The sequence below is a fragment of the Candoia aspera genome, chromosome 3 (assembly GCF_035149785.1).
Source record: "Candoia aspera isolate rCanAsp1 chromosome 3, rCanAsp1.hap2, whole genome shotgun sequence".
Taxonomy (NCBI): Eukaryota; Metazoa; Chordata; class Lepidosauria; order Squamata; family Boidae; genus Candoia; species Candoia aspera.
The window spans coordinates 106,102,004-106,129,308 of NC_086155.1; the positions used below are offsets into that span (position 1 = coordinate 106,102,004).

The 27,305-nt window shown below is 44.1% G+C and overlaps 1 protein-coding gene across 1 annotated transcript in view; it reads left to right on the forward strand.

Moving 5' to 3' along the window:
• Positions 1-27,305, forward strand: part of ASTN1 (astrotactin 1) — a 252,732-nt gene that overhangs the window by 131,946 nt on the left and 93,481 nt on the right. The window contains exons 7-8 of the mRNA XM_063299889.1: positions 13,357-13,524; positions 16,136-16,220. Coding sequence (XP_063155959.1) covers positions 13,357-13,524; positions 16,136-16,220 — 253 coding nt within the window. The remainder of the gene's footprint in view (positions 1-13,356; positions 13,525-16,135; positions 16,221-27,305) is intronic.

Genomic DNA, 27,305 nt, shown 5'->3' on the forward strand with positions numbered 1-27,305 from the left:
ATAGCTCGAAAGGGCCCTTGGAGGAAACAGATTATCTGTACCCCCTCTAGCCTGTATTCAGGCCAGTGTATAATACTGCGGGTTAGCCACATTTGTAGATGGCCTCTGTCAGCCAGAGACAGGGGTAATGTCCAGATCCTCTGTGAGTTCCTGGTGGCTTTCAATATCATCAACCATGATATCCTTCTGGACTGTCTTAGGGGGTTGTGAGTGGAAGGCACAGTGCTTAAGTAGTTCTCCTCCTTCCTCTAAAGATGATTCCATTCACCATTGATGGAAGGAAGAGGTCTAGTCTTAGGTCCCTGATTTACAGGGTGCCTCAGGCCTTGATCTTGTTCCCACTCCCATTTAGAATCTACATGAAGCTGTTAGGTCATCTATCAGCATGGGATTAAGTAGATAAAGGTAAAGGTTCTCCCTGCACAGTCATGTCTGACTCTAGGTGGCGGTGCTCATCTCCGTTTCTTAGCCAAAGAGCCAGCGCTGCCCGAAGACGCTTCCGTGGTCATGTGTTACCATCCCACTGAAGTGGTACCTATTTATCTACTTGCATTTGCATGCTTTCTAATTGCTAGGTTGGCAAGAGCTGGGGTGAGTGTGGGAGCTCACTCCGTCATGCAGGGCTAGGGTCTCGAACCACCGAACTTGCGACCTTCCAATCGACAAGCCTGGGGTCTCCAGTTAAATATCATCAGTAGACTGATGATACTCAATTATACATCTCTGCCCTGAGCTGCCCAAGTGAGGCTATCAAGGTTCTTTCTCAGTGCCTGGTGGCTGTAAGGATGTGGACAGGGGGTTAAAGGCTCCTATTCAACCCTAGCAATATCAAGTGGTATGTGGGTTTTGCTCCCCACTCCAGATATGGAGAATTGCTATTGTTAACATTCCTCCAGACTGAGTTGGAGTGCAATCTGGAAGTCTTCCTGGATTCATAGCTCCTGCTTGACAAGTTGGGGGAAGCTGTGACCAGGATAGCCCTTGCACAAATTCAAGTTGTGCATGTTTCTGAATTGGGAGTCGCTGTTCATGCTCTCATACATTGGTCATTTCCCATTTGGACTACTGCAATGCATTCTACAGGGGCTGCCCTTGAAGAGCATTTGGAAACTGCAACTGATCCAGATTGCAGCAGCAGGGGCAGTTCTGTGTGTTCCTCAGTATGCCTACATAACCCCACTGCTTCATGAATTGTGCTGGTTCCCAGTCGGTTTCTGGGTGCAATTCAGTTCTCCTCACTGAGTTTCCAATTGCCACAATCCTGTTGGCCTTTCAGAAGGCTCTAGAAACTTGGCACTTGGCTCAGGCCTTAGGGATAGGATGTTAAGGGGGCCCAGTCTGTGTTTGGTCTGCTTGAATAAGGAGTTTTTACCTGGCATCTTTATTGTTTTTATTATTTCCCCATTGTTTTTATGCCTCTTATAATTACTACCCCAGGTTGATTGAAGGATGAGTGACCATGTAAATTAGCATAATAAATAAATTAAAAAGTCAAGTAATTCTGAATTCCCACTCTAATGTGGGAATACAATTTGTTTTAAGTCAAGAGAGGATGTGCTGGTATTGATATATTTATTTATTTATTTATTTATTTATTTGATCAAATTTATATGGCTGCCCATCTCACATAAGTTGACTCTGGGTGGCATGTAACAAACCAAACATTAAAATTAAATATAAAAATCAATTAAAAGAATTAAATAACCAACATGAGTAAAACCAAGATTGTGAGAGGGTTAATTAAGATGTCACACGTGGTGGCATGGGCTTTCTGCTGTCAGGGGATCCACAGCCCTGATGAAAAGACATGTTTTGAGGGCCTTCCAAAAGGCCATAAGGGTTGGAGCTAATCTTACCTTAGGGGGCATTATTTTCCAGAGGATGGGCGCCACAGCAGAAAAAGCTCATCTCCTGGGTCCCATCAGATGGGACACCTTAGTGGATGTGACCCACAACACACCTTTCCTGCTGGACCTGATGGGATGAGTAGAAGTAATCAGAGAAAGGTGGTCCCTCAGATAACCTTGCCCCATGCCATGTAGGGCTTTAAAGGTCAAAACCAGCACCTTGAATTGCACCCAGAAGCAAACTGGCAACCAATGCAGCTCATGGAGCAGAGGTATAAAATATGTCCTTCTAGGAACACCCATAACTGTCCATTTTGCACCAGCTGAAGCTTCCAGATACTCTTCAAGGGCAGCCCCATGTAGATCATGTTACAGTTGTCCATATAACATTCTTAAAAAAATTGGCACCAGATTACTTCAACCACCAACTTTGCAGACTGTCATGATCTTTGGATGAAGTCTGAGGGTTGTAGGGTGGTTTGTTCTATTGAGGTGGTGACGGGTAGGGGACGTTATGGTGGGAGCCGGAGGGCAGGCCATCTTTGGGGAAGACGCCCCCAGTGTTTGTTACTGGTGGTGTGTTCCAGCTCTCTGTGCTCAGACCCAGGCCCTGGTCAGCAGATTAATAGGGGCCCTGGTCTTCGGCTGCTGCTACTCAATGCCAGGTCTGTTAACAACAAAGCCCCCCTCATATGTCACTTGATCACTGAGGAGGGGGCAGACCTGGCATGTATTACTGAAACCTGGCTGGGCCTTGAAGCAGGGGTGCCCCTTTTGGAAATGTGCCTGGCTGGGTTTACAGCATGGCACCAGCCAAGACCTCGGGGCAGGGAAGGATGGGTGGCAGTTGTCATCCGGAAGTCTCTGGTGGCCTTCAGGGGCCCTGCTCCACAAGTGGCTGGCTGTGAGACCCTGTTCTTCAAGTTGGGTGCTCGAGAGCAGTTGGGAGTGTTGCTGCTGTACCAGCCTCCCTGCTGTGTGGCAACCTCCCTGCCTGAGCTGCTGGAGGCAGTCTCAGGGTTGGCGGTGGAGTTCCCCAGACTCATGGTTCTGGGGGACTTCAACCTGCCATCCCTGGGATTGCCTCGGAGGCGGCTTGGGAGTTCATGGCTACCATGGCAGCCATGGGCCTGACTCAGATTATTTGGGACCCGACTCAAGACAGTGGCCTCACCCCAGACTTGGTTTTCTTGTCAGAGCAGTGGCAATGAAATCTGAGGGGAGAGCCGCATCTATCCCCATTGTCATGGTCAGATCACGCCCTGGTGGCCCTGAGATTCTCTTATGCCACCCCGCTCCGCAGGGAGGCTGGACCCATTCGATTGGTCCACCCCAGGCAACTGATGGACCCGGTAGGGTTTCAGAGGGAGCTGGGGGTTATACCCAATGATTTGCTGCACCATCCAGCGGAGGTCCTAGCCACCGCCTGGGATAGAGAGGCAGCTGGGGCCTTGGACATGATCGCGCCTGTGCGACCTCTCTTAACTCATCGTACCCGATGCTCCCCGTGGTTTACAGAGGAGCTGAGGGTTCTGAAGAGGATTAAGAGATGTCTAGAGCACCGCTGGAGGAAGACAAAGACCGAATCCGACCGAACACTGGTTAGAGCTGCTATTAAGGCCTACCCGTTGGCGATAAGGGTGGCGAAGTGTCAATACTTCTCTGCCCTTATTGCATCTGCAGAATGCCACCCAACGGCCTTGTTTAAAATCATACAATCTCTGTTGGGGAACATGGGCTCAGTGACCCACCTACAGGGCCGTGTAAAGGAGTTTTCAGAGCATCTGCAAGACAAAATCACTCGGATCCGTTCTACATTAGATTCCAAGCATGAGGCATGGTCTGTGGAGATACCCAGGGATCGTACTTACCATGTTATCTGGGAACAGTTTGATCCTGTTGGACCAAAGTGTAACGATTGCCTAAACCCAAATACTCAGTCTCACAAGCTCGGGCTTAAAGATAACTGATTTATTAAAGGAATAGTATGCAAATACAGAGAAAGCTGAGAATGAGCAAAAGCGCGCCAAATACAAACTTAAAAGCCTTGCTTGTAAGCAGGTCCCGCCCCGTCGCCCGTCAGGACGCTCCCCCTCCCAGGTGCTGGAAGCCGTCAGACGCGCCTGGGAAAGTAACCTTGAACAGGAGCGCAAACCCAAACATGCATTCCAAGCCCTCAAAACAATGGAGGGCGAAAGAATGGAAAAACCCCGGGTGAAGGAACACGGAACAGAGAATGACATGTGAAACGTTACAATGTTAACCAGACATTAGAATGAGAACATGACATATTGCCCCCCCAAAAGAAACTAGGGAGCCGGCTTGTCAGGATAGGCAGAGTGAAATTGGTCTACGAGACGAGGAGAATGCACGTCTGGAGCAGCAACCCATTCGGGATGAGGGAAATGTTTCCAGCGGACGAGGTATTGTAAAGCGGAGCGCTGGCGTCTGGAGTCGAGGATAGATGTCACCTCGAAGTGTTGCTGGTTGTCAATCATGAGGGGAGGTGGAGGAGTGGGTTGTGGATGCCAACGGTCCGACGACAGGCAGGGCTTGAGTAAGCTACAATGGAAAACAGGATGTAAACGTTTAAGGTTGTGAGGCAAATCAAGTTTAAACGTAACAGGGTTGAGCTGAGCAACAATCGGAAAAGGACCGACAAATTTAGGACCAAGTTTCTTAGAGGGTTGTGGGGACTTGATAAACTTAGTTGATAAGTAGACTTTATCCCCGACCGCAAAGGATGGTTCTGGGGAACGCTTTGCATCTGCATGGCGTTTATAGGTAGCCTGGGCATGGCGGAGAGCGAGTAGAATATTAGACCATGAGTCTTTGAGAGAGTCTGCCCAGTCAGTGAGGGTGGCTGGTAGCGGTTGAGGATGAGGAAGTTCAGGAATCGGAACAAAGTCACGTCCAAAAACTGTTTTAAAGGGAACTTGACCAGTGGTTTGATGAATGGCATTGTTGTAAGCGACCTCAGCAAATGGGAGTAGATCGACCCAGTTGTCTTGCTGGTAGTTAACAAAAGCTCTGAGGTATTGTTCCAATGTAGAATTAATCGCCTCTGTAGATCCGTCCGTTTCCGGATGCCAGGCGGTAGAAAGTGATTGTTTCGTACCCAAAAGTTTCAAAAATGCCCGCCAAAATTGTGACGTAAATTGTGTGCCTCTGTCACTCACCAAACGGGCGGGGATACCGTGGAGGCGGTACACGTGGATGAGGAAGAGGCGTGCCAGTTGTTGTGCGGTGGGGATAGAAGCGCATGGGATAAAGTGAGCTTGTTTGGAGAAAAAGTCTTTGACGACCCAAATGACAGTTTTGCGTTGACTAGGGGGTAGATCAACGATAAAGTCCATGGAGATATCCTGCCAAGGGACAGATGGAGTGGCAACGGGTTGAAGGAGACCTTGGGGCTTGCCTGGTTTGCGCTTTATTGCCGCACATACAGGGCACGCAGTGACATACTCTTTCAAGTCTTTGAGTAAAGTTGGCCACCAGAATTGGCGGCGAACGAGGTGCAAAGTTTTTAAGTAGCCAAAATGTCCAGCTAGCTTGTCATCGTGGCAGCGCTGGAGTATGGTTTTTCGCATTGCTTCGGGTACATAGAGACGATCGTTGCGCCAGGCAAGATCATCGGTGAAAGTTAAAATGTGTCTATTGGTTTGTAACCAAGTATCTGTGTTAAGGTGGGAGAGCAACTGTTGTTGCAAATCGGAGGGAATTGACAAGGGCGGCGGGCGGCTGGAAGGCAGAGCGGCTGGAGGCGGAGTTGATTGCGCTCGGGTCTGGCTGCGAGTCACTGCTGCCAAACTTAATTGTTTGTCGGTCCAGACGGTGCCTTGGACCGTTGGCCCTGGGCCAGCATCTTGGGGTCTGCGCGAGAGTGCATCAGCTAAAAAATTTTTCTTGCCTGGTATAAATTTAAGAGTGAAGTCAAAGCGGCTGAAAAACTCCGCCCAGCGCAGCTGTTTGGGACTGAGTTTCCGACTGGTGCTTAAAGCTTCCAGGTTTTTATGGTCAGTCCAGACTTCAAAAGGGTTTGAAGTGCCTTCCAATAGGTGTCGCCATGTTTCTAAAGCTATTTTTACAGCAAAAGCCTCTTTTTCCCAAACATGCCATCTTCTCTCTGTTTCCGTGAATTTGCGAGAGAGGTAGGCACAGGGTTTTAAAGCGCCAGATTGGTCAGATTGTAATAGAATTGCTCCTATGGAAAAATCAGAAGCATCGACTTGTACAACGAAGGGTTTAGAGGGGTTTGGATGCTGTAAAATTGGTTCTGTGGTAAAGATTTGTTTGAGCGCTTCGAACGCTTGCTGACAGGCTGGAGTCCATTTAAGGAGCGCGCCTGGGTTCTTTGAACGTCGCGTATCCCCCTGTCCTTTAGTTTTTAACAGTTCAGTAAGGGGGAGGGCGATTTCCGCAAAATTTTGGGCGAATGCCCGATAGAAATTAGAGAATCCAAGGAAACTCTGTAATTGTCTCCTGGTACGGGGAGGTTCCCATGCCACGATGGCTTCTACTTTTGCAGGGTCCATTTCAATGCCCTGAGCTGAAATCCGGTACCCTAGGTAATCAATTTGCGACTGATGAAAGGCACATTTTGACAGTTTTGCGTACAACTCTGCTTTTTTCAATTTAGCCAGTACCTGACGCACCAAGTGGATATGTTCTGACATGGTTTCAGTATAAATCAATACATCATCCAAGTATACCAGTACCCCCTTAAATAGGTGGTCATGCAAGACCTCATTGATCAGTTGCATAAAAACTCCAGGTGCCCCAGATAAACCGAATGGTAGGACTTTATATTGGAAAGCCCCAAGAGGACAGTTGAACGCTGTTTTCCACTCATCCCCTTCCCTTATGCGAATGCGAAAGTAGGCTTCTCTCAAATCCAGTTTTGAAAAATTTTTGCCTCTGGCCAGATGTGATAACATATCTTTGATCAGGGGCAAAGGATATTTATTTAATATTGAGACCGCATTGAGCCCGCGAAAATCGGTACAAAGCCTTAATGACCCATCCTTTTTTGGCCTGAATAGTACAGGAGCTCCTACCGGGGAATTTGCCGGCTCAATGAAACCCCTAGCCAGATTTTTGTCAATGAACTCCCTTAGCGTGGTAAGCTCTTTGGGAGACATGGGGTATATTTTTGGGTGAGGCAATTTTACATTTGGTAAAAACTCAATGGCACAGTCCGTTTTTCGGTGGGGTGGCAAGCGATCCGCTGCCTTTTCCCCAAATACTTCAGCAAAATCTTGGTACTGATTGGGTAGTCCCTCAAGAGGTTGAAGCGTTTGCACAGTGGTATACGCTACCCCTCCACCCTCCATGTCCTCCAGTAGGTCCTTTTCGGGTACTTTGTAAAATCCATCTGCAAACGTCACAGTTCTATGCAGCCAGTTGATAAAAGGGTTTTGTTGCACAAACCAAGGCATCCCCAAGATTACCAGAGGACCCCCCACTGGAGCTACCACAAATGGCAGCTTTTCCTGATGGGAGCCCATCTGCAAGGCGACCAGTCCCGTGGAAAGATTGACTGCTTTCCCTCCCGCCATAGTTCCATCCAATTGGGTGAAAATCATGGGTCTTGGCAACGGGAACGTGGGCAGTTCCAGAGCCGCTACGACATCAGGGTGCATCAGGGAACGGGAGCAACCCGAGTCTAGCATGGCCCACACTTCCACCGTTTTGGTTTTTGAGCTCAGTTTAACTTTAACAGTCAGTGTGGGGAAGTTTCCACTCACCGAATCATGGTTACGCCCGGTTTCTTCCACCTGCCCTAGGGCGCCCTTCAGGGCAGGTGGTAGGCTTTTCCCGCCGGCTGCTCGAATTGCAACTCTTCCTCCTCTTCTCCGAAGGGAAGGTCTGGGGGGTCCAGTTCCGCGAGGGCTGCCTTCAGTTTTCGCGGTGGAGCAGGAGCAGGTGTCTTTACCGTGGGTTTCGTCTGTCGTTCCTCTGGACGGCGTCTTGGGCACGACGTGGCTCGATGTCCTTCTTTCCCACATCTGAGGCACTGACCCTTGGAGAACCGTTGCTCCCTCTCTTCTTCCCAGGTTTTTGGTTTGGGGCGGCTGGCAAGTCCAGATGTGCGCGCTCCTCTAGCGAGACGTGTTTGTCTAAGCTCTTTGGTATGGGCATGGGTTCGTAGGGCATTTTCTGCGCTGCCCGCCAACTGAATCCACCCATATAGCGTTTTAGGATCATCTCTGCCCAGAGCCCATCGAAGGATTTCGGGTTCAAGCCCCTGCTTGAACAATTCGATGATTGTTGGCTCAGACCAGTCTTCCACTTTTCCTGCCAAAGCTTTAAACTCCAACGCATATTTGGCAACTGAGAGGGACCCTTGGTAGAGTTTCCGCAGGTCATTTTTTGCCGTTTCTTGAGCTAGGGGGTCTTCGAAATGCTCTTTAAGTGCCCACAAAAATTCATCGAAGTCCTCTAACTCAGTTGCCTCAGCTTGGCATAGTTGCACATACCAATCCGCTGCCTTTCCTCTCAGCTTGTTGGCAATGAAATTGACCTTGCCATGTTCAGACCGAAAATTTCGACCCCAATCTTCTATATAGTGCTTGGCATTAGTAATAAAGAAGGAGAGCGTTGTGGGATCCCCATCGAACTTCACTCCAAAGGGTGGGAAGGTTCTTGCCGGCTCAGCTGGCTGTGGCGGTGCCGCGAATGTCAGCGTGCGCCGAGCCCCCATGGGTGGTCGATCCCTAGGAGGTCTTGCCTCTCGCTCCCCCCCTTGACGGGCTGATCGAGACTTGCTTCTCCCCCGGGTCGACATGGTACTATGCCTGGGGTACTGTGACGGCTCTTCCTCCCAATCCTCCAGGATGGGCTCTGCCTCTCTGGGTAGATCCTCTTTGGGTAGATCCTTAAGGATCGTCACTATTAACTCCATTTTATCCTCTAATGCCCTCATTCGGGCCGGAGTGACTGGCTCCTCCGAGGGTTGGTTGGTTACCACCACCCTCGGTGACAAGGGGACTTCGTGCTCCCAGGTCAATTGTGGAGACCCCCTCCCCTGTGTTCTTTCCATAACGGTTCTATGATCACTCCTGAGACTCTCCTGCATGGATATCAGCAGCTCGTCCAATTGGATATCTCGCAACTCCCGACGTGCTGCTCTTTGCGCTCTCGAAGTTAGCACTGGCCGGCTTTTGGCCGCCTCCCGCTCTTCTTCGCTTCCCTCACTTGCGCGAAGTTGAGGTTCTGTCATCGCTAGCGTTCCCTCTTATCCAATGATTGGATGGGGCTAGCGGAAAATGGATGAAATGATTCTCAGCTTTATGTAACGATTGCCTAAACCCAAATACTCAGTCTCACAAGCTCGGGCTTAAAGATAACTGATTTATTAAAGGAATAGTATGCAAATACAGAGAAAGCTGAGAATGAGCAAAAGCGCGCCAAATACAAACTTAAAAGCCTTGCTTGTAAGCAGGTCCCGCCCCGTCGCCCGTCAGGACGCTCCCCCTCCCAGGTGCTGGAAGCCGTCAGACGCGCCTGGGAAAGTAACCTTGAACAGGAGCGCAAACCCAAACATGCATTCCAAGCCCTCAAAACAATGGAGGGCGAAAGAATGGAAAAACCCCGGGTGAAGGAACACGGAACAGAGAATGACATGTGAAACGTTACAATGTTAACCAGACATTAGAATGAGAACATGACACAAAGGAAGTGTACAGGATCCTCTGGACAGTAAATGCCACCACTTTTCATCTAAACTCATGTCCCTCCTGGCTGGTGAAAGCTGCCCAGGAGGTGATATGTGGCCGGGTCCAGGCAATGGTCAATACATCCTTGAGGGAGGGGGTGTTTCCTCCCTTTAAGGAGGCACTGGTACACCCTCTCCTCAAGAAACCATCGCTGGACCCTACTATAATGGATAAATTTTGTCCCCATTTTTGGGGAAAGTGGTTGAGAAAGTGGTGGCATTACAGCTCCAGAGGGTTCTGGAGGAAACAGATTATCTAGACCCCTTTCAGTCAGGTTTCAGGCCCAGATATGAGACAGAAATGGCATTGGTTGCACTTATGGATGATCTCTGGCAAGAGCGGGATGGGGGTAGTGCATCTATCCTTGCTCTTCTTGACCTCTCAGTGGCTTTCAATACCATCGACCATGGTATCCTTTTGGGTTGGCTCAGGGAGTTGGGGATGGGCGGCGTAGTTTTGCGCTGGTTCATCTCCTTCCTCCAGGGCTGGTCCCAATCGGTGGTGATAGGGAGTGAGAGATACAACCCTCGACCCCTCCCTTGTGAGGTGCCGCAGGGTTCAGTTCTCTCTCCTCTCCTATTCAACATCTACATGAAACCGCTGGGTGAGATCATCCGTCACCATGGGATGAGGTATCATCAGTATGCTGACGATACTCAATTGTATATCTCCATCCCAGGTGAGGTAAGTGATGCTGTAATGCCCTTTCCAGGTGCCTGGGGGCTGTAGGGGCCTGGATGGGGAACAACAGGTTTCAACTGAACCCTGGTAAGACGGAGTGGCTGTGGGTTAAGAGCTCTTCCGTATCCGTGACTTTGTCATCTTTGGTTCTGGATGGGGCTGCACTGCCCCAGACAGACCTGGTGCATAACTTGGGGATCCTCATGGACTCATGGCTCCTGCTCGAAGAGCAGTGGCCAGAAGGGCCTTTGCACAGCTTCGTGTTGTGCACCAGTTACGCCCTTTCCTGGATCGGGAGGGCCTTTGAACAGTCACTCATGCCCTTGTTATCTCCCATATAGACTACTGCAATGCACTCTACATGGGGCTACCCTTGAAGAATATCCGGAAGCTTCAGCTGGTTCAGAATGTGGCTGCGCGGACTATTTTTGGTGCCCCTAGAAGGGCGCACATAACACCTCTGCTACGCGAGCTGCATTGGATACCAGTCTGCTTCCAGGTCCAATTCAAGGTGTTGGTTATCATCTATAAAGCCCTACATGGCATGGGACCGGGTTAACTAAGGGACCACCTCTTCCTCGTTTCATCAGCCTGTCCCACTCGATCATGCAGAGAGGGCATGCTACGTACCCTGTCTGCAAGAGAATTCCATCTGGCGGGGTCCAGGAGGCAGGCCTTCTCTGCAGTAGCACCCGCCCTCTGGAACATCCTGCCCCCAGAGATGAGATTAGCCCCATCGCTCCTAGCCTTCTGGAGGAAGTTGAAGATCTGGCTCTGCCACCGGGCTTGGGGCAGGGAGGAGAATAGTCATACTAGTACCTTGAAGTGCCCCTCCTATACGACGACTGAATGAGACCATAAGCATCTGGATTTTATTATATTTGGTAGCTCTGTGAAATTGTTTTATAATGTGTTTTATATTGAAATTTTATTGTGTATTTATTGTTTTATATTGTAAACAGCCCAGAGTTCCTCCGCTCGGAGGAGATGGGCGGTGACAAATTTGACAAACAAATAAACAAATAAGTAAGTACGTAAGTAAGTAAGTAAGTCTTGCTGTCTGCAGAATGCTGGCTGGTGGGAAGATGGAGATGGATTTCTGTGCTGTGGCACCTCTCTTTTTAAATGAGTTCAGTTCTGTAATATGCTGAAACCATTTAACAAGAGAGGTGCCACAGCGCAGAAACCCATCTCCATCTTCCCACCAGCCAGCATTCTGCAGACAGCAAGACCTCACCCAAAGCAGAGACACCAGTGATAATATATTTCAAGTGTCATATTGTTATATTTGCTTTCTCCAGCCATTTAACCTTCTCTTTTCCCACTTTTTTAATAGATGGTTTTTATTCTGAATTTATCTTGCTTTTATTTTGGTCTTGTATATTTTAAGACTATTATAAAGTGCTTCAATATTTTTAAAGTAAGTGGGAAATAAATATGCTTAAGAAAAATGTGCTGTTAAGCACTGTGTAAGAGTCTTATGTGAGAGCTGTACACTGGAGAATGTTTCTTTGCTGCTTTATTATTGTATTTACCTGAAAGGATGACTATTTTTTTCCCCCCAAGAACGTTACCATTGAAACTGGGGGCTTGTCTTGGATTCATTGAGAATATGGTAAAAGAGGGAAACTTTTTCATGGGAGGACGATAGTCTTAAATTCAGTGTAGAACTAGATATAAAATATCAGTAGCTTTTTTAGTATAAACAAGGTAAAAACATTAACAGATTTTATTTTAAAGCATAGGCTAACTTTGAGCCAACATGTTTACAGAGAAGAAAATGTGGCTTATGGGTATCACAGCCCCATTTTCTTTTTTAAATGCTTCCCAGAATATTGGAAACAAATGCTGTCCCTCTAAAAATGCAAAGCTGTGTCTCACCCGAGACTGTGCCAGGCTTAGGCCCCCTCACCTTCTGTTGGCAGATGAGGTGAAAGAGAAGCAGAATCTGACAGGACATGCCACGTTTGTCACCTTATAAATGAACAGCCAATAAGAGACTTAAATGCAACCATGGCCTTAGGGAGGTTGGTCATACCAGATTGGGTGAATGTATGTTACACAACTTAATGTTCCACCCAGAATTCCTCTTTTGGGGGGAGATGGGCAGTGACAAAATGTGATAGATAGATAGATAGATAGATAGATAGATAGATAGATAGATAGATAGATAGATAGATAGATAATGTTCCTCTAATACAAAAGAAGGAAGGATTAGTTCTTGTGGAAAACCAAATGTCAGATAGGTTGAAGCAGAACTTTTCTTCCTAATGGGAAACTCTCCTTTAATAATTACTTTGTTCTAATAATTACTTTGTTTATTAAGGTATGCAATTTCCTATTATGTTCTGAAGTGGAACAGTGTAGGCAGAAGTTCTGGCATCTTGGCCAGTGAGGGGGAAGATGTTTGTGAAACAGCACAAAAGCAGAGGCTGGAGAACAGATCAGATTGATGAAGCAACTGACCTTGATTGGAGACAAGAAATGAGTTATCCTAGCTGGAAATTTAATAGGAGATTTTGCCCTTGGAACAAACAGTTTTCATGGATCTTTGTTGAATATTCAGATGGCTTTCGTGGTATCAAATTTACTTCCAAACTTTCTGTTATTTGAAACTGTTTTTTTAGCCTAGATACGCTTTTGTATAAATTGTCCTAAAAATAATCATAGGAGATAATAGACAGACACATGTACAGCCATGCACACCCACCGGAAGAATGAGATGGACATGCTAAGTCTAAAGCACCTACAATGATCAATCGCAGGATCTTCAAAGTATGATAACTGGGGATGTTTGAGGTAGGTACTGGAAGAGGTATTTCCAGGTCATTTCCAGAAGGGAAAAAATGTCAGCCTAATGTTTTTTATTCACTGAGAAGAACCAATACTTGTTAAGTTACATGAGAAAAGTAAACCTTAGGATACTTTTACACACAAATTATAAAGTGGGTTAGGTTACACTAGACAAAATACTCATTCGCATTACAAATCAATTTTCTTTAGTATGTGGTATAAATAGGACAGAAGGCTTAGAGGAAATTTGGACCTCACACATGAAAATGCCTTTCAGTGTTCAACTTTCAGCCTTTTCCTCTGATTTTCCTTTGCAGGGAGCCGGTTTATCTTATTAGAGGGGAGCCAGCTGGATGCCAGTGACTGGTTAAATCCTGCCCAGGTGGTTCTTTTCTCCCAGCAAAATTCTAGTGGGCCGTGGGCCTTGGATATGTGCGCCCGACGGCTTCTTGATCCCTGTGAACACGAGTGTGATCCTGAAACTGGTAGGTGGGTGCAACAGGATGATTGACATGTATCTGGTGGATTGTCAGGTTCCAAAAGCTATAAAAAACTGGTAGAAAAATAACTTGCAAATTTCCTTTGTTTCCACATGGTGAAAGCAAAAAGTCAAATGAAGTTCCCTTGTCTTGAATCCAATTTTTCTTCCATCCAGCAGAGTATTCTTGATTGATTATATGCTCTCTGATTTAGGCTTTCCTATGACCCAGAAATACTTGAGTACAGAAGTACTAAGTACAAGAAATACTTGAATCTCAAATTTTATATGTGCTCTGTTAGGAGGAGAACCTGAAGATATAAGAGTTTTTCTTCTCTCTTTTTTAATGTGATTGGTGCTAGATTCTACCCTTTCTTCAAAAGGCACAACCATGACTTTCCAGGTGCCACCCCCTAAAGCTAAAGAAGTATATCTCAGGAGATTGGTCCAGCCTTTTCTCTTCTACACATGCTCCCAAGAGGCATGTTTGTTCCCCTTTGAAACGATGTGACTCATTTGCCCATCGTGTCTGCATTTCATTTATTCACAACCATCTGCCATAGCAGCTGCCAACTCTAGCAGGCCTCTGAGGAGGAGGGTTTCAAGCACCCTCCTAGGGCTTCTTTCTAAATTCACAGATTTTTTCCAGCATTCTGTAAAAATGGTTATGCCTTCCAAGAAAAAAAAAAAGACAAAAGAAGTACTTCTGTTGTGCCTTTTGTTCTTTTTGGCTGTAACCTGAGTAAATAGCTGTGTAGCTAATATTTAAATTGTCTAACTGCAGAGTTGTCTTCTTCCCACAAATAAGTTCAATATACTTCAACAGAACTTCCTTCCAACTAATTCACTTGTAGCCTTAATTTAGGCTTTCAGAAATGATATCTAGGGAGAGGAGTAGAGAAGTGCATTTAATGGAATTATCATATGTCTGTTTGTAAGCCCTAAAACACATATTAGCTTATGGTTGCAATTGCAGATTTTTTGAGATCATTATAATATATGGCAGGACAACTCAAAATATTTTATTGCTTGAGTTACAGGACAAGATGGCACCTCCCCCTGCTGCCTATTCCAGGTCCCATAGGAAACTAGACTTGCCACTGACTTTTACTTTAATTCTGGCACTGTCTCACATTAACTTCATCTCCTAAGAGGAACAGTCTGTTTGGGGGGCCAAGTGACAAAACACACTGCAAATATCTCAGTCTGCTCTTACCATCTGAGGTAGCTGCCTCACCACAGCCCAGAGCAGTTTTGAGATCTGAGTAAAAATAAACACCCCAAAATGGAGGCACAGAGATGTAGAACTCGGTTAGGCAATTTCATTATGATCCCTGTTTCAGTTTAGTTGCCAAAAGGTACACATGAGAAAAAGGTGGGTGTGGCAGGAAAAAAACGGTGTTGATCTGCCAGAATTCTGGCCCGGTGGAGGATTGGACAGCCATCAGAATAGAGTTTTGAGTAAGTGGCTGATTTGAATGGGACAGTTGGAGAGCATGGCCCTTGTGGCCTTTCCACTGGGTAAGCATCTTTCTTTTCTGCACTTTGTAATTTGCCAATTTCATTTTAGTGATATGAAAGAACAATTTCTTTCTGTTAACTTTCCCTTTATTATGCATAGTTTTATAATCTTTTGTTATGCTCATCTCTCTCACATTTATGCAGTGTGATCTTTTATGTATTTCCTCAAAAATATGCCCTATTACATTCAGCAAGGCTTCAGATTACGGCCTTATTCTTTTCTAAATTAATGTAATTCCTTTGGGACAAAAAGCCTGGTAAAGCTGGATTTTTCAGACAGGAATGCCTGAGAGCTAATCAGGAAGAAGTCCCTGAAAGACCCAGTAGGGTTCCAAATAATTGTTTGTTTTTCTTTATAAAGCAGTGGCCTGAGTGAATAAGGGAAGGGAAGAGAAGGGTGTAAGCAAAAGATCTTGGCATCTCATTTAGTGGAAAATATCTCACAACTGATACATGTGACAATTTTTTTATGATTACTGTATTACTGGGCATTTGTATGTTGCTGCTTGCAAGCTGCTTAGAGTCATAATGATTGAAGCAGCAAAAAGCATTCATAATAAATAAAGGAATTGCAAGTTCCAAATAAATAAATAAATAAATACATAAATAAGGATTTTCAGATTCATAATAAATAAGGGAAATTCAGATTCATCAATAAATAAGGGAATGTCAAATTGTGACACTGACATTGTATGAAACTATAATCAGTCATATTTGCTGTAATTTCTTTTCTGGGGTAAGAGATCAGAAGTCTAGTCAAAGAACAGATGACAACAATATTACACTAAAAAAGTCCAAGCTCCTTTTCTTGTTGATCCTCTGACTCTTTGCCCATTTTCTTGCCATTTTTTGTATTTTTTCCAGCTGAATGATATACTAAAGGTGATGAGGTGGCGAGAATGGTACACAGGAGGCTTGTAGAAAAGCATTGCGATCTTGCACCTTTTATCTCCAATTCGTTTCCTAGTAATTCCTAGCATGACATTTTTCTTTTTTCACACCTGCTGCATGCTGAGTTGACGGCTCCCAGCAAAACTCATTCCCTTTTCAGGGTTGTTATATTTATTATTCTCCTGTTTTTTTTCTTCTACTTCTAGGTGAGTGTCTTTGCTATGAAGGTTATATGAAGGATCCAGTGCACAAACACCTTTGCATCAGGAATGAATGGGGCACAAACCAAGGGTAGGTGATTTTTATAGTTCTGCCAAATTGTTGCTTGGCCTGAGTGAAGGCGATAGCACCTTAAGCGGCCTGGCCATCAAGCAAGACAACAGAGTCTGCGTTGATGGAAGAATCCTGGAGGTTTATTCTTGTGTTACAGTTAACAGGCAAAAAGCCAACCAATAATCAATAGCGAAAGATCTCAGCAAGGTTGGAAAAGTCAGAGAGCCGGAATAAGAGTCAGGTGAGGCCTGCAGGGAAATACAATGTTCTGGACTAAAAGTTTACCTAATGAAACAGCACATTTTTGTGGAGAAAACTGTTGAGGCTGGTGGATAGGCTGATGTTGAACAAGGATACAACTAATAAAGTTTCAAGGCTGTGAAAGTGACCAGGGTTTTATAGAGTGGCTCAGGACTTCATGTCTGCTTTGACAAACATAGAACTGGCCCAATTGGCTGCATTCAGCCAGTCAGATCCATGCTGGATAAATTAAGGGGGAAGAAATTCTCTGTCAAGGATGCTGGTTGCCAGGAGGCTTGTGGACTTCAACTCAGTGTTTGCCATTACATTTAAACCCCTAAACTGCACAGCACTGGGATGAATCAGGCAACACCTTACCAAAATTTAATGTGCCTGGTCCAGTTATTCAGAGAGAGAGGCTGCTAAAATTTCCTTCTCCTTGTGAGGTTTATGGGGCATGGGTGACATGGCAGTCTTTTTTTGTAATAGCCCCCCTTTCCCTTTATAGAATAGCTTATCCTAAGAAGTGTGTATAGCACTCCCACCCCTGCTGCAATTCTATGAACAAGCTAAACCTGTTTTATTTCAGGGCACTTTTGGTTCCAGCTGATTATGAGTACCTGGCTGTGTGTGTGGGGGGGGGGGAGGGTTATTGGGGTGTTTAATTTTGCTTTCTGTGTTTATTTTGGGAGTTGGATATTGTTCTGAATTTGTTATTATTATGTTTTTGTTTTCTTTTTGTTTGATGTTATATGCCACCATGAGTCTTTTGGGACTAGGATGGGTTATAAGTACAGTAAAAGAAATAGCCAGTTTGGTGTAGCAGTTAAGGCACCAGGCTAGAAACCGGGAGACCGGGAGTTCTAGTCCTGACTTAGGCACAAAGCCAGCTGGGTGACTTTGAGCCAGTCCCTCTCTCTCAGTCCTAGGAAGGAGACAATGACAAACCACTTTCAAAATCTTGCCAAGAAAACTGCAGGGACTTGTCCAGGCAGACACCAGGAGTCAACCCTGACTCAAAGAGACAGACAGACAGACAGACAGACAGACAGACAGACAGACAGAAAATAATATATGAAATGTGAAGGAGAAGGGCTCATCGTAAAGCCATTTGAAATTGTACTCCGCTGCCATGGATACGATGAAGAGTATTCACTTCTCTGCTGCTATTGTATCAGTGAAGAAAAGCTGGCAGTGCTTTTCCACATTGTGTGGCATCTCCTCCATTCAGATGATGGAGGATGGGAACAGGTATTGTCAGAAGATACTTGTGAGCCATTTTGATTGTCCTTTGCAATGTCAGATGGATTTGCCTCATCTTGGACTCCATTTTTGAGGCAGATCACAGTGCGCATCTGCTTGCTCTGTTCAAATGGATTCTTTTCAGTCAGGATGTGACTGAAAGGAATCCATAATGGAAGGTGGTTAATATTTCCTTCAGGGTGGGATGTATTCTTTTCTGCTTTAATGAAGCAGGTACAAGAACTCTATTTGAAAAAGCCCTACTTTGACCTAAGAAGATTATTAGCTCACTTTTAAAATATTCCATTCTTGGGTTAGGTAACTGAGAAGGTCCAGATTCATTTGGATGAAAGTGATGATCAATTCATTCAGATTTTGGTTGGGGATGGTACTGGAACTGGCTTGGTCATCTTGGTTAATCACATATGCCTATATGGGAAAAGTGCACCTTGCTTGCTAGTTTCCCTGAATTTCTTGGCAGCTTTTCATACCACCAATTATGGTATTTGTCTAGATTATTTTCTGGCATTGGTCCTTGGGGGCACTGATTTGCAATAGTTCTGGTCATCCTGTTGGGCTGAGTGTTGAAGGTGGTTAGCTGCCAATGTGGCAGCTGTGGCCTTTTGTAAGCTGGCTGGACTTAGTGACAGTTATCCTTTCCTTGGTTGCATCCCACCTCGACTACAGCAGTGAACCCTTTGGGGGTCTTACCTTGAAAAGTAAGACCCCCAAAATACTTTTGAAAAGTATTTTTGAAAAGTATCTAGCAATTGCAAAATGCTGTGGCTGGGTCGCTAACCTGTGCAAGGCACAGGACTCGCATGCTTCCTAGGGATAATTTATGTGTTTTGGTGCCAGGCTTTAAAGCCCTAAATGGGCTGACTATTTGAGGGTCTGTCTCTCCCACGGTGAACTTGCTAATAACTTCAATTGAAAGAAGAGGCAACTTTGACAATGTCACTGTACTAGGAGCTCTGTCAGCTACAGAGGGAGATGTGTTTGGCCTCCGCTTTCCCCTTATGTAGGAAAAGGGAAGACGGGCCTTTATTTCCAGTCTTTTAATTGCAATTTGATTTTTAAGTTTACTCATTCTAATGTTGCATTCTAAACAATGTATTTTCATTTCAAATGTTGTAAGCCATCATGGGTACTGATCTCTCTCTCCCCTCTCCCTCTCTTTCTGTCTCCCCAGTATAAATCTAACTAATAAACACATTGGGATGGGCATCTATTCTGTCTTTGTGTTACACTCTTGCATGTGCCCCTGATCAGTGGAAACAGAGTACTGTAGTGGTAGAGTAGGGTTGCTTGAGGTAAGAGGAAGGGAGACTCATAGAATTTATCATTATCTCCACATGTTCCAGAAACTCAAACTCGGTATTGATACAAGATTACAGAACTCAACCCCATTAAGTTCCAGCACATGATAGAGTTCCATTTCTTTTTTATAATCTACTCCTGTTTATAGAATTACTGTGAAATCAGCCCTCGGAGTGCAGTGACCACTTTCCCTATACTTCATAATTGCCCTGCAAGGCAGGTATGAGCTTGGTAGTTAAGTCTGTGAAAATTATGTTGTTTAGTGACCAGAATTTCAAAGAATTATTAATCTGTCTATGGTTGCATCCATTGATTATAGGAAACTATAGAAGAAAATGTGTATTTATTTTGTTACTGTCTTATTTCACTCTTGGTATATTTCTATGTTTGAGAGCAAAAAATAAAAAAATAAAAAAATGAAAGGGAGAAAGAGAGACCACACTGCCCCCTAGTGCTTAGTGCCTGCTAATGGAAAATGAAGCTTGCAGAAGCATCCCTGAATCCAAAGATTGCCAGGTCTTTGTGCAAAGATTTCACATTTGCCTTTAAATATTTCAAAGCATAAACCTGTGTGAATATAGCACAAATATGTGTGTTTCCCTGTGAGTATGTAATATGCATATATATAAAACCTCAAAATAGTAATAAAAAGTGCCTTTAATATATACCCTCTCCTTCATGGTCTCTTCTTCCCCTGGATAAACCTCAGTTTTGTCAGTAGGAGGGTGGATGGGGTGGTGGGGGAATCTTATACTATGGAAGGGTATTTGTGGGATCTGGAAGATCTGTGGGTCATTATGTCAGCATTATTCTTGGCCTGTACAAGGAAGAGATACAAGGCACATAAGGGACAACATGTACCAGCAGGTACCACGTGATCCTCAGAAGCTCACTTTGCAACTAGTTCTACCTGTTTTTCTATTACTGCTCAGATAGTGTAATGAAATGTGAGAATGACCTTGGATGATGGGGGGAAGAGATGCTGCCTAGGGAACGGTTTGATAAAAGAGGGAGGAATGTGGAGTCCTTGGTGCTCTCTGAGCCTGGTTGTTTTTTCTGCAGACATTTCATTGCCAGACTAGGCAACATCTTCAATGCAAAGAGGGAGTGGGTCTTGCTCTCAGTTTATATACTGTGGTTTGTCTAGCTTGTGTTGGTGGAGGTGTTGTTCTCCCTTTGGGAGTTCCTTGATTGGGCTGTTGTTTGCTGCTTGGTTGATTGACTGAGTTAATAGTTCCTTGATTAGGGTATATTGTGCTGTTTGATTGTTCATCTGGTGTTAATCCTAGTGTTAGTCTTTGCATATCTGGGTGTTGATTGCTGGTGAGGTCATGTTCTGGTCTTTTGGTTTTTCTATTGTCTCTTTTGAATGGTATGTAAATGTTGTTTACTTCTATGTGTTTGTTGATGGCTGCTTTGTCTGAGTGCCAGGCTTCCAGGAATTCTCTGGCGTTTTTGGATTTGGCTTGGTTTAGGATGCTCACAGTTTCCCAGTTGAAAGTATGGTTAAGTCTGTCCATGTGTTGTGAGATTAAGGAGTTTTCATCATGTCTTCTGTCAGAACCAAGCTTGCCTCTGATTTGGAAAGTGAAACTATTTCTGAGTCAGAGAGGAATTGGAAACTTACTGGGCTGGAGTCAGAAATGAAATGCATGGCTCAGCAGAGCGGGAAAAATCCACAACACTGATTGGGCGAGATCCGGAGGAAGATTTGAATACGCTAATCAGCATGTGCCGGAGATGGGCTGAAAAGTGTATGAAAGAAAAGGCAGCCCAATTGGCTACAGGAGACTCCAAGCGCGCCAAATATTGGGATAAAAGGCAGCCGCGCAGAGAGCAAGCTGCAGGAAACAACTGATCCTCCAAGCCTGCAGCTTCGGGAGAAGTCCTTACCGGCATCAGAGTCAGCGTCTGTGGCCAAAGAGGAACCAGTGTTCAAGCTCCACTCTGAAGACTAATTGAATTCTGCATCTGCTGCCAACGAGGAATCATCATCAGCCGTGCCCAGCAGCCTTCACCTTGCTTCCAGCCGTGAAACTCCACAATTTCCTCAGCCACGTGGGCAAGGCTTGACATTCCAGCGCCGCCATTTGCCTTCAGTCCTGTGCATCTGCGCTTCATATGCTCCGTTGTGTCCAGGAATTTCACACCTATTGTGTTCAGGATCTGGGTGCCAGCCTAGTCCAGGGCTTCCAGCTGAGTCCAGTCTAGTTCCAAGTTCCAAGCCTTGCTCCAAGTCTCCAATCCAGAGAATCCAGCCTAGTCTGGGGCTTCCAGCCGAGTCCAGCCTTGCTCCAGTTTCAAGCCTTGTCTTCAAGTCTTCAAGTCAGAGTACCCAGCCTAATCCAGAACCCGCAGCCAAGTCTAGCCTTGCTTTGAGTTCGAGTCCTGCTCCAAGTCTTCACTTCATCCCTGTCTGTTGTTCGTAGTCCTGTCTCCAGGTCCAGTGAGTCAGAGATTAAGCGTCAGTGCCATTCCAGTACTGTTCCAGTTCGAGAACTGTTGCCTCCATCCCTCATGTTGCAGTCGGATCCAGTCAGCCCAGTTGGGCTTGCTTAACCAAGTCTTACACATCAAGGACTTAATTATTGTAAGTAGTTATTTAATAAAGAATATTCTTTGAGAACCTGTCTGGTGCTTAGTCTGAACAGGACATCTTCTGACTGCCAGCTGGTGTTCGTGGATGCACTCTGCTGGTCTTCTGCCTGTCTGTCCTACATAGTGGCTGCTACAGTCCTTACACTGTATGTTGTAGATAACTCCTGTTTTTTCTTCTTGGACTACTGGGTCTTGAGGGAGGAATCTGCAACTGAGTAACAGGCAGAGAAAGAAACTTAGAAAGGACCCGCCCTGACAGGTTAGGCAGAAAATAGGGACGGCAGGAGATTTGTATTTTCAGACTTGGAAGATTCTGTTAATGTAGCCTAACAATAAAGTAGAAGTAGCTTATCTGGTCGTGTTTCCTGTCTGGTCTACCTGGGAGGGCTGACAGATAGGCTATGGGAAAGAGATTCCTTTAACCTTCCCTAATTTCCCAGACAACCTCAGCAAGATCACTGTTCTTACCTGCTAACAGTAGTGGAGAACTAGCTCTTTTCCTGGGGATTGCTTGGTGAAGGAAGAGAAATCTTAACCTTCCCACCCACTCACCCCACTGGAAGTTGTGAGGAGAGACTAGAGATAATCCCAGTTTCGTATCTCAAAGTGTTTCATGGGGCCAGTATCATTCCCCAGCAAGTTTGCCATGCACTTCTCTGGCTGAATCAGTGGTCTTACTCAGAGTTAGGCATTCTCATAGATTCAGTCGTGCCAGGTTAGAAAGAAGAAAGCACTTGAACCTCTTGAAATGAGATTTCTCTGAGCAAGGGAACTTGGTAGGAAGGGAATGCAGATCAAACACAACAGTGGGAGGAGAGAGAAAGAGGGCGGGATTATACAATTCCTGGGTTTGAGCATTCACTGAAGAGGAAAAAGTCCTCAAAGAAAGGAGGATTTTATTTTGAAAGTACAGGTAGTCCTCGCTTAGTGATTGCCTCATATATGACAATTCAAAGTTATGACAGTGCTAAAAAACAACTTAGCGACCAGTTCTTACATTCATGACCTTTGCAGCCTCTCCCTGCTCTTATTTTCACTTGCGTATTTACTCCATACCAAGATGTCCTCAAAGAGAAGGAGAAAGAAAGAACCTTAGTTCAGCTGAAGGAGGTAGCAAGAAGCAAAGGAAAACTGAAGTAAAGTCATAAGCACAGTCGCAGTCATGGTTTTCACTTAGTGACTGCTTTGTTTAATGACCAAGTTGCCAGTCCCAATTTTGATCGCTAAATGAGGACTACCTGAACCACATTAAGTTTTGGATTAGCTCCAGTTCCTTAACTGTACAAAAAGGCAGAAAGTCACCCTGCTTTCTTCTAAACTAATGGTTGTGCACCTGTCTGTTGATTGTATAGTTGTATATTGTATAGTTGGACCAAGGATGTTAGACTAGGAATGGGAAGACTCCATCTTTAGTCATGGAAATTCACTGGATGACTTTGGACTGTCAGTTCAACCTTTGTCTCAGAATTGTTGTGAAAAATAAAATTGGAAGAATACATGCTATGCATGCCTCCTTGAGCTCTTGGTGGAAAGGTAGGTTATGGATCAAATGCGCCCTAGTTATCCTACATTTCATCCATTTCAACTGAACTTATACACTTAAACTTGTGTGCCATAAAATTATGTATGGCATAGTGGAAAACAATGATTGTGTTTCTTTTTCATTTCTTTAATGTACAAAAAAGAAAGAGGGAGGAAAAAACATAAAAGGGAAAGACCCCTCCCCCAAGCATGTTATATATATATAAAAAAACCATTCAGCCTAATTTTAATGCTTAAAGGTTACTTAGCTAACCATCATTTCATGTACTTTTCCAAAAGTAAAAGGTTCATGTGTCAGTTGGGTGAAGGAATTATCTTGAGTACAAGGGGCCTCTGGGGCTGCACTACCTCACATGACTTCCCTGCTGCCTCTTTTTTTACATGTCACAACACAACTTGCACAATATGAATTAGGCTCCCAGGGAGCTATCACCTACTGTTCTGATCACAATTATTGGGCTGTGATAATAACAACTGAAAGGTTATGGTGATACGTATTTGTTCTTCACTTGCCCTTCCAGTCAGAAGATTCTAGGCCTCCAGCCCGAGAATTGTTCTCCTCTAGTTGAGTCCTTTAGGTAGATGCAAGCCTAGTTCAAGAACTCAGACTGAGCATCGGAAGTCTGTGTTCATTGGACAGCCTTCTTGTTCACCTTAGTTCCATAGAATGTGTCTCATACCGTAGCCTCCTCCTGATTGATACAGGCTGCCAGATCACTAGGAATTCAATATGCAGTGGGTATTAATTAATACTCACAAGTTATGAGCTGCTGGATGAAGAATACATATATAATACAGATGAGATAACTGATCTGCTGTGCTATCTGTGATTTACCATTTTAATCATGTAATACCTTAGTTTGTACATAAATTCATATTTTTCAGTGGGTATAACTGAACCAAACTTATGCACATTGAAATTAGGTTAGGGTTCAGTTCACTGGAAGAATTAAGAACATGCCTGATTATTTCCAATTTAAATCAATGGGAAGTCCTTACCAGTATTTAGCGATATATTCATATTGCCTATACGTCTGTATATTAAGATATTTAACTTTTAAGTTAATCTTGGAGTTGGAGTTGAATATTTTTATATCCTGTGTGTTGGATATACGACACATTTTATTTTTATATTTCAGACTTCTGTAACAAGTTCCCCCAACTCTTCATTAACAAATAAACAAAATGTATTCCCAGCACAGCAGAATTACCAGCGAGCAGAACCGCTGACTAAGGGTGTGGAAAATTGCTTGAATTGGAGCCTAATCATTGTAATGGCTTGTGTGCTAAGGCAAAAAGGTTCTAGTGTACTGGCATATATAAGAATGCTAATTATCCATTTACACCCTTTAGCCACTCTATCATAATCACAATTATGGTAGTTAAGGGATGTCAAAAAAGGACAGAATTGGATTTTTCATCTCCACCTCTGCAAGTTTATGGCTGAAAAATGGATTCTAATCCATGTTAATTAATGGGAATAATAGACCAGTAAGTTCTTGGCACAAAGTTTGTGCATAGCTCAATTTTATAAACTGACATATGCCCCTCTGTTTCCCATAGTCTGTTCACTGAATTATATGCTGGAAACAAGGTTTTTGAACCATTAGGGTCAGATCAACTGGCCATCAGATTCAGACAAATTGGCATGGCTTCAGAGAGGGGCAACAAGAACGAAAAGGGTACTGGAAACTTAGGACCTCTGATATAAGATTGAGGGTACTGGGCATATTAACTTTGAGATTAAAGGGGTGGGATATAATAATGTTCTTCAAATACCTGAAAAGATACTTGTATTTAGTCAGACAAAGGATTCATAGCCCTTTGTTGATGACTAAGTTTTAAAATAGTCTGGTGGGGCCATCCTTAGGACTTCTACTTTTGACAAACAGCCTCAGATGAATGGTTCTTCCTATCATCATTCCTGAACTTCTAATCCTTCCAAACTCTGCATTACCTGTTCAGAATCTTCTAATTTTCATCAGTAACTGATTTTCCACAGTATTTCAGTCATTCTGAGCCTTTTGTAGGCAAATTCTTTGCTCCTAGACTTTATTTGTAACACCTTTGAAGTTTCTTCTTGTTGAGTTGCTTTGGATTTTTTTCCTGTCTTCTCACAGATCTTGAAACAACGAGGCCTACAGGATCTTTACTGTTGTTAGGGAAGCTTTCTGATTTTTGACCAGCCTAGCAAGATAACACTGAGACCTGTCATTACTGTTTGCTTGCAAATGTGATTATTCTCCAATTAATATCTCTCTTTCCCTCCATCCCTTGCTGTGAGACAGTTACTTTCAAGTGGCCTTTTATCTTCATTTAGCTAACTTGTTTCCCCTTTTATTTTCTTCCTCTCCCATGATATATTCTTCCTTTACCCCTAAAATTATCTAAAGCTCTTCAACATGCTTCTGTCTTGAATTTGGAGTGACATTCTCAAATTATGAGTACAGCAGATTTAGAATTGATCTTATGCAGAATGTAAACAAAGAGGTAACATGTATCATTTTGAACATCACTAGAGATTTGGAGTAAGTAAACTACTTAGATTTTGAAAATTGGATTTTGAAACTCTAACCTTATTTGAAATAATTCTGAAGTTAAAGGATTTGGGTCACAGGTAAAGCTTTCACTATTCTGTTTTTTTTTTCCTTGAGTGTCATCCCAGGAGTATCTGAAGAACTTTTAAAAAATATTTCTGGTTTTTTCTCTGTTTAGTATACTTCATGCTATCACTCAAGTCATATCAGCCTGTAAATATCACACAACAGGAGTAAATTACTACCTTTGTAGTGACAGTTTGAGACCCTACTCTCAAGCCTTCACCAAACAAGCCAGAGAAATGACAAGGTGACATTCTGGGATCAGGCCCTTTGAATGGCTGACCTCTTAGGATTTTGTTTTTTGTTTTTACAATAAGGGGCATGTACTGAGAATTTGGGCAGGATCCCAGATCTCCATATAAACCAGAAGACTTTAGCATCTAATTTTGAGATTATTTGTGTGTTACCAATACAGACTGAGGCTGTATCAGGTTTTCCAGTTTTGGGGTTATGTTGCAAATTCAAGACATCCATGGTGTGTTGTAAGACCAAATGAACCACCTGCTTCTACATGGGTGGTCCTAAATAAAAGGGAGTTTTAAAAATGATAAAGAGCACCACAGATCAGGCAATCCGAAGGATTCCTCTCCTCCAGGTAGCTGATGTGTAATTAAAGCAGTCCTTGATAGCAATTCTTATATCCATGTTCACTCTCCTATACAGCGCAGCACTGTCTAGTCTTCTGAAATTAAATTGGATAATCTCCTATAAGGGAAGAGTCAATTATTTCATCAGATAGAGACCAGATCATGGAATCCATTTTGGAGGATGTGATTAGGGATGGTTCTTCTTACAGCCTATTAGACAACAGCTATTAAGGTCAGTCTTCTGAACAACAATTCATAATATCTTCCTAAGGATCCTCTCCCTATTCCCTGCTCTTAGAAACCTTATTTGTCGATCTGTTTCAGGACCACAGCACAGATACTCCATCTCAACATCTATCATAGTTTAAGTTCTCTGTTTGGCTGTATGTGATGTGATGTGATGTGAGTGACTTTTACACCACTTCAGTCAACCAACTGACTCTAAGCTATGGTCATATATACTCAGCACCTTCCAATTTGAGAGATTTCTGAGCCACCATGACTATAGTATCTAAGCCATTATCTCCATGGCTGTCTCAAGAGGCTAGTCAACTAATTTAACAGGACCCTGCCTACACTTCCCAGCCCACCACCTGGTCACAGTTTCTGTTCAGTAATCATCCCAGTCAGGAAAGGGGACAGAAGGTCACTGATGATCAGTTCCTATCAATTCACCAAGAAAATGTTTCAACTTCTGAAAGATTATCAGGGAAGAGTCAATTATTTCATCAGATAGAGACCAGTGGAAGAATCTAATGATAGATCAGATTCTTCCACTTTTAATTCAGAAGCTACTTCTGTGTTCTCTATAAATGCTGAGTTTAGGGACCAGGCTTCATTCAACATATTGGAAAAGATAGCATGGATAGCCCAGGGCTTTAAGGTGAAGTAGACAGACAACATGTATAGGATCTTATTTGTATGAGATTGACAAGAGAGAGGTAGCCCATCTCTTTTTGGTAAGACTTCATGTA